The sequence below is a fragment of the Buceros rhinoceros genome, unplaced genomic scaffold, assembly GCF_000710305.1.
Source record: "Buceros rhinoceros silvestris isolate BGI_N320 unplaced genomic scaffold, ASM71030v1 scaffold17425, whole genome shotgun sequence".
Lineage (NCBI taxonomy): Eukaryota > Metazoa > Chordata > Aves > Bucerotiformes > Bucerotidae > Buceros > Buceros rhinoceros.
Window position 1 is genome coordinate 22,408 of NW_010412503.1, and position 8,077 is coordinate 30,484.

Below are 8,077 nucleotides of genomic sequence, written 5' to 3' on the forward strand. Positions count from 1 at the left end.
GGGAAAGCTTCTGCCTTCTCCTGGCACATCCTTACACTCAACTTCTTAGGAGAAAACTGGGCTAGTGTGCCAGTCTTCACGATTTCCCTCTCAAAACCTACGAGCTGACATCAGGACAACTTTCAGTCAGTTTGGTAATTTATGCTTTTTTTGTTGCTGCTTTTTTCTTTTAAAGAGTGCTGTAATTCCAGTAGACCCTTACAGGAAGATTTCAGTGTCCGCCCTGTATTCGCAGGTACCACTACAAATTTAAAGTTCTCAAACTGAAGTACACGTACACAAAAGTAGCATCATGTCCTCGTCCAGGCTTCAGACACCGATTCGTACACAGGAACAATGGGGAAATTCCACACAGAAAGTAACAGTAATGTATCCTTATATGTGTGTGTGTCTACCACCCAAATACCCACATATAAACAACTTTAGATCCACCAGCCCACACAAAGAAGCATGGGAGTTAGAATTTGCCAGAGAATTTCCACCTTTTGGGGGTTTTTTGTTGATTTTTGTTGTGTGTGTTTTTCTAATTTAAATAAATGGAATTAAAATCATAAGTTAGTAATTCAGAAGAAAATGGATTATGAAAGACATATTACAAAACACCTACATAAGGAAAAGATTAGTCTAACAGAGATCCATCCATGAACAATCTGCTCGTAACTTTAGGTGACTAAGGCATAAAAAAATCCCCCCAAAACACTGAGGACAGCAAACAAAAGTTGTTTGGTTTTATCGTGTACCAGTAAATAATTAGAATTCCTTTAGAAACAGAGGAGTTGGAAAGGAGTGAGCGATTCATAAAGGTCCACCTACTCCCCCTTGCTGCTTTGCGTTTTTCGCCACAGACCATTTGTAAGGTCTCCCCAGTCCTATCCTAGCATGGCTGGTTTCCCCCTGGATCTTGCCTCAGCAGCAGCTGCCTCCTTTCACGATCTGGTTTTCCTTTTTCTCCCCTTATAACACATGAAATGGTTTCAGACCACACAGCAAGCCACCAATCAAGCCGTTACCTGGTATGTGTCACTTCACACCCTGTGTCAGATACAGCCCGGGATGTGGAGGGCACAGCTTCCCGGGATGCCACACTGGACGATGGAGGTTTGTTTTCGTTCTCTCCAGGTTTCTGATGAACGAGCCGCCTGTGGCACTCATCTAGGCGTGGGGCTCTGGCCATATCGTGTGCTTTAGCAGGAACATTTTGGTTGTCTACATGATCTTGATTTACGAAGAGAAGACCATTATGCTGATTCAAAGCCTTGACATCAATGTCCTTTTGCTGCTGACAGCTCTTAGAGCTGTGTGTTTTGCCAGGACCTTCTATGACTTGCTGCTGCACTGTCCTATCTTTAACTTGGTGTTTGGAGTCAGCTTTGTGGGCTACAGCACTACAGGCGTTCACCTTCTCACACGCTCCCTTGTTTTCATCCGGCTTCTTCCCACCTTTTGTCTCTGAATAAAATAAGCCATTAGTAAACTATCCTTGACAAAAGTGACAGCAAACCAGAGAGGGGATAAAATGACCCACCATTCAAAATAACCTATACAGTTATGTACATCCGAAAAGCTTGCAAGAACCCCCCCCAAAAGGCTGAAAATCCTTACACCAGCAGGCTTGAGACAGCCACTATTAAACCCCTGATAGAAGCACGAGCATTAACTGCTCTGCTGGAAAACCAGCAGCGATACAGACTGAACTTGATTCCCATAAAGGAAACAAAAAACTGCAGGGCTCAAGCTCACCGCATCTAGAATCTGCCATCACTCAGTGGGCAAATACAAGGGGCAGTTCAGGCAGAACCATGCAGGCCCCTCTTGAACCCGATACATCCTCCACCCCATTAGAGAGGCAGAGACACACGGAGCAAAACTCCAAGGGACACTGGAGCTTATGACAGTGCCTCTCGCATTGTCCCACTGAAGGACAAGAAGCTTCTTCAGCACCTTCTCATGACAAGGGTTACGTGACATGGTGAATTTTAACAGCGGAAATTTCTAAGGTACCTTCTTCCAGGATTCAGCATGCACAGGTCACTGGCAATCAAGGTCAGTTCACAACCCCGTGCAGCTTTTGAGTCAGAATTTGACCTTCTGCTTCTTTTTTGTCAGTTTACAAACGATCAAGCTAACAGTGAGATCACCCATAGTTTAAAGGATTCACTGACAATTTGTGAAGGCAACAGCGTGACAGGGCCTGCTCAACATCACGTTCACCCCTGCTGCAATTCCACGACATTAATAACGGACGGAACAGGGCAATGCCCAGGCAGATGCATCCTACACAGGAACCTAGCCCTGGCATAGCCATGACGCTTGCTGAACAAAAAAAGATACTCCCTACGTCAACTTCTCCCTTTTTCAAAGCGGGGGAGGAGGGAGGGCTGGTTCAGATAAGCTCAGGGAAAAGAATTTATTAGGCTTGCTCTGGGATATTGTCACTACCATCGTGGTATCTCCAAACAAGCACTGCTCTCTGAATTCAGCCCACCGTAATTCCAAAGCAAAGAACCAACTGTGCAGCCAAACAAAGGTGCTGCCTCTCGTGTCTTGCTCTTCTAACATTTTGTGGCGTTCGATCTTCGAGGACAGATCACCGTGCAGAAGAAGTAAGAACAACTTTATTTTCCCAGTACTGGTGGACAAAGTTACTCAGTTACACCTGAGAAATTCGGGTAGTGGGAAATAGCAGGCTATTAATTTCCAGTTAGACTGCTGCACGTTCGAGAGCCAAAGCTTGGAGCAACACATACCTTCCAGAAGCTTCTTGCTTTCAGTTTGAGTTCCTCCGTTACTAAGCACATGCTTAGGTTTTGCACCACTCTCCTCAGGCTTATCTTTGGCCTAAAAATGACAAAGGACACAAAAACAACAGTTACGGCCAGAAGTGTTTATTTCCCACTATGTTCCTCCCACTATGTAAGTATGCAAACTCTGTTAAACGGACACTGACACCTCTCATCTTCTGAAATTTTAGTTACTGCTGTGCTTACCCCCTTATTCCAAGCCCGCCCCGCTTTTGCAGACAGGCACGCTTCTAAAACAAGATGACACAGAATACATAAGCTCAGTGCTTTCCCAAATTTTGACTATCAGATTTCGCCTCCTGTCATTTTTACTCGTATTAATTAAAAAACAACATGTGAAATGTAAGAAAGATTAGAAAAAGAAATGACACTGTGTGTCTGTTGCTTTTTGGCTGGTGACCAAAAGATAAGCAATGTCTCTGAAAAGATTTTTAGTATATTTGTCTCAAGGCAGCTAAAGATTTATGATTTCAGCTATGACAGACGTGATACCAAAAAAATGCCTCTAGCTGTATGGTAAATCTTTGTATGTACTTGACACTATACATGTCACCTTTGGCATGGTTAAAACCAGACTTACTCTCTTTTAGAACCAGATTTTTATTTTTTAAGCAAATTTTAAGCAATTAAGAACAGAGGAGGGATATTTTGTAAAAGCATCATTAAACACTTCACTCAGCAGTACACCTGAAATCACGTTAAAATTCAGTAACTAGTATTTAGCAAAAAGCATTACACAAAAATAGGAAAAGGTGTAACATTTCTTGGTTGAAAGTTAAAAGGGTCCAGTTAAAATCTAGTGATGAGCAGCCTCCTATCCTTATTTGTACAAGCAAATAAGTAACATTTAAAATATTTCTGCAGATAATTCTGATTACAAGACTGTTGCAAATCAGCCCCTTCACCTGTTAGTAAAAGCAGTTAAGGATTTCATGCTACAACCACACAGATTCCACAGAGCTCCCCACCTCCCCTTCCCCTAAACCAAAACACCCAAAGAGCAGAAGCAGTAAAAAGTCATCACCATTTTTATTACAGCTCTAAGCAAACCTGCAACAGCGACCAGGGGGAACATTACTCTTGCAAAAGCCCACGTGCAAAGGAAGCCTCGGATAAGCGACAGTTGAACGCTGCTGGGTTTTTCTGACTGTTTGCTTTTTAAGTAACAAGTTAGAGGTTTGGATCCTATGATGCTCAATTCATTGTCTTTTTATTAATTTGATTCCAACCTCACAAAACCTCTTCCATAAGCATTCCCGCGGCATCCCTGGAATGCTGTCATACCATCAACAAACAGCTTCACCCAGAAATGAAAACACGACCTCCCGGCTGCCATCGCCATACTGAGTAACCTTGCACGGAGCCAGCTCTGCGATAAGCAGCACGCTGTTACAAAACGGCAAGGGCTGGAAAACAAACACGCAGGTAGCAAATCCCTTTTGTGCGCAACCCCCGTGCAACTGCAGAGGTCTTTGGAAATGTCCACACTGCTATCACCAAACAGGCTGCAAAAAACTAGTCCAAAGTTAGCACATGGCTCAGCACAAGCTGATCTGTTTCTCAACTCCCCCTTGCTTTGCTCCACGTTACCCAGCTAGGTCACGTATAGACGCTACCTCGCTAATTCAAGCCTAGTTCAAATATCACTCAGCAGCCTGTGATCCAAGTATAGACATATCTTAAGGTCTTATAACTGACCTTACGCTCCAATTTCAAAAACTGTTCATGACCAGAAAAAAAAAGAACAATGATGATCATACTGCAAAACTGGAGTTCGCCACACAACTCTCCACTTGCCCAACACTCGCCGCCTGTTCTACAAGCAAGGCAGCGGTTAGAGCCTGGGATACAGCCCCTACCTCATCCTAATCCATCAGGTCACCAACTGCAGGTCATCCTTCAATCACCCAGCACTGTGCTAGAGGTCCACGTGAAGCATTCCGCCAGCATGCCTCACATCATCTCCTTCCTGCTCTTTTCACTTAGAAGCTGGCAATCGGGAAGCAGAGTTTGTTTACCATCCTCACACTCGTCGCCACCTGCCCGTTGACACACCGCGCACCGTCAGCTCGGTTCACGGTGTAAATTCTGCAGAGGCCTGTGCCTGTCTCCAGGCATTATTCTGCAGTGACTGCAGGCACTAACTTGTAGCAATGCAGCTTTAAACAAAATGTATTTGAGTTTTTCCGTTTCTCCAACAACGTACAGAACTGAAATTGGAACTGCAAGTACAAGCTTCATCTCTACCCAGAATTAAGACTGATACCTAATGTATGACTTATTGTTCTCACCCTAACAGAAATTCTTTATAAATTCTTCTGTCTCCTAACAGTCTAGCGCACCTGTCAGCCTCTGCCACTTAAACAGGGAGACCAGGAGAGCACTCCGAAAGCCCGGAAAGGTATGCTAGCACTGCCATGTTCCTGTAAAAGTTCAGGTGTACCTTCCACCGAAACATCTTTCAGTTTTGGTGAAACATATTTGGACTAAGATATAAATGGACATTTGTATTCAAGCTAAGTTTTCGTTAATCACATCTCTACATGCAAGAGATGTTTGGAATGAACGAACCTACTCCAACTCCTGCGGTTTTCCCCCCTTCTTCCCCACTGCGGGATACAAACCATAGTCAAAACCGATAACCGCCAATAGCTGAAACTGATTCCAGATGCCTGTAGCTTTTAAAAACAAGGTTAATAATTTCAAAACACCGTATCAACTACGCACTGGTCTTGCCCGTTCCTCCCTCACTGTCCCCAATAATTAAGAAATGCTTCGGAATTGATGTCTAAGAACTTGCACACGCAATAACTATTTTATTTGAAAGTCACAGTTTCATCATAAAGATGTAGCTAAAGACAACTTAAATGTCTAAGGACGTATTGTCGTATTATTGAGTAGATTTATAAGTCAGTGCAGGTTTCAGCAACTGGTGGTGTGTTCGTAATTCACGATCAATCAAGAAAATAGAAGCTTCTTTCAACCAAAAAAAGCTCCCGGTGTGTTACTTATACTTCCCAATGCGGCCCCAGTTCAGTTGCTAATTTGAATGACATTGCTGATCTTCAAGCACCGGTAGAAGCTGAATTTTCCTTTACAGCAGCCATCATACACTCTGGGAACCTCCGAGATAAGGCTACAAGGCACGTTTGGAGCCTTGGTCTCTGCCTTATGAGCCTTGCAATTCACAGGTCACAGCAGGAACCCGCGACAGCAATACTGAAAGGAAAACCTAACTTATGCGTCATGCAAGAAATCGGCAGCAGTGCCTAAAGCCCTGCTACGCCAAAGAAAACAGCACTGAAGAACAGTAGAACAAAACCAACCTCAACAAGGATTTCCAGCAGACTCCCCTTCTTCCAGGGCACAATGCCTTTGAGAATAAAATCCACTACTTTAGAATTTTTTAATACTTCTCCCACAAACGTAATAACTTTATCCAGCGTATCAACCCTTTTCTCTACCTTTGCCAGCCTCTCCTTATGCTTCGAGGCATCTAGCTGGGCAGCTTTCATCCACTGCCACACTTCTGAGCAAATGCCCTGGGTATCAGCCTGGTGAGCACTGTCTGATACCTTTAGGCCTCTTTTCATTGCATCTGTCTCATCAGGAGCTGCTCGGGCTACTGTTAGCCTGCTAATGCCTTTTTCTACATCTTCAATGCCTTTGTTAATTCGCTGCAGTTTGCCTGTCAGATCTTCTTGGAAATGCAACAGTTTGTCCATCTTTTCATTCAAGAGGTTCAGTTTTTTGTCCATCATACTTAAATTGTTCACTTTTGTAGGCTGTAACTTTGCCAGGGCATTTCCTTCTGCAAGGTCCAAGCTACCCGCAGACATTCTGTCCAGATAGCAGGATGTCAGACAGATTAGGCTGGCTTCTCATTAATTATAAATTAGAAAATGCGGGTCTGAAAGTTCATCTTCTTTAGCTATTCCTACACCAGACAACCTCACTTACTGGAGCCGCTGGAGCGTGTTGTGAGATAGCTACTGCACAAAAGATTTATTTCTGTGTTATCTGTTTCTTACTGTCTGCTTTCAATGATGGAGGTAATCTGGCACAGGACTACACTCTCTCGGGCGCCCCTGACGTCACAAAACCATTTAAAATTCTTCCTCGAGTGGCTGTTGATAGGCAAGCATCTTAACAATTGCCAGTGCCTGAGCAGACCTCTGAAGGGAGAAGGACTGTTTTTAAGACCAGTTTTAGTTCTGTGATAATGAAAAAAACTTGCTAGAGCATTCCTCTTCATTAAATAGGAAAAATATAAACGTAAATTTGGTGGCCTTGTGCTAAGGCTTGGAAGAAATCAGCTTTGTAACACAGATACAGAGGACCCAGATTGAACACAGGGTGTGCTCTTTAGGCTGGCTGGCACTTGAATTTAAAAATAGAGCACAATGACAAGGATCTGAAATACGTATCTAGCACCAGCATGTCTTTGTCAACTGAAACTTCTAAAATTAAATCTTTCTGTCCGGCTATGAAAGTGAACCAAGCAAAAAGAAAAAAACTCTTCATGAAGGTACAGAATTAGTCCAAATATTAGCAACAAAATTATTAGATCATAAACCTTATTTAAAGGGTTTGTTACTGACTTACTCTCTCTTCTGAATCACAGCATATCTACTATAAAAATTAGTCAGTCACTAGAGAACAGAAAGATGGTCACTTAATACTTGCACAGCCCCCACTGCCACAGTTCCGAACACTTTAGAGGCATTAATGAATGATGTATCCTTACAAGACAAGACAGAATGAGAGTCAGTCTTCGTCAGAGGATGAGCTGCAGCACAAGTGATAAAGCAGTTTGTCCCATGCCAGACATGACACTGTCAGACAACTGTATCTAGTTCTCCCAGGTCCCTCTTCACTGCTGTACGTATGCAGAGCAGAGTGGAAAAAGCAGTGCGGAAATGCTGCTGCTGCAGGAGTCTTGGTGGGACAGGACAACGGAACATCGAAGCCATGGGCTTTGTGATACTGAGCATCACCTTGCCTCCAGTCCCCTCCTCGTTTTTTGAAGTGGATGTATGGGAAGAAAGTGTAATTCTGAAAGTAAATTTGCTATATAAGACAGGATGTTCTAGAAATTAAAATCCTCCTTCTACACACCACAGAGTAATAACAGCATTAAAATCACCCTCTCAAGAAGATGTCAAGTCCTTGCCAATTCTGCAAGACAAGGGGTTTTACCTTTGCCGTTAAAAAAAAGAATTTGTTACATCTGCCAAGGCCACCAAGTAATTACAGCCATAGTGATAGTTCTGTGA

The 8,077-nt window shown here is 43.3% G+C and overlaps 1 protein-coding gene across 1 annotated transcript in view; it reads right to left on the bottom strand.

Annotated features, from left to right (window-relative positions):
* Positions 1-6,640, bottom strand: part of MYLK3 (myosin light chain kinase 3) — a 20,720-nt gene extending 14,080 nt beyond the window's left edge. Inside the window, exons 1-4 of the mRNA XM_010136434.1 lie at positions 6,128-6,640; positions 2,748-2,838; positions 1,315-1,449; positions 1,011-1,215 (exon numbers count right to left, since the gene is read on the bottom strand). Of these exons, the coding sequence (XP_010134736.1) occupies positions 1,011-1,215; positions 1,315-1,449; positions 2,748-2,838; positions 6,128-6,640 (944 nt within the window). The remainder of the gene's footprint in view (positions 1-1,010; positions 1,216-1,314; positions 1,450-2,747; positions 2,839-6,127) is intronic.
* Between the last annotated feature and the right edge of the window lie 1,437 nt (positions 6,641-8,077).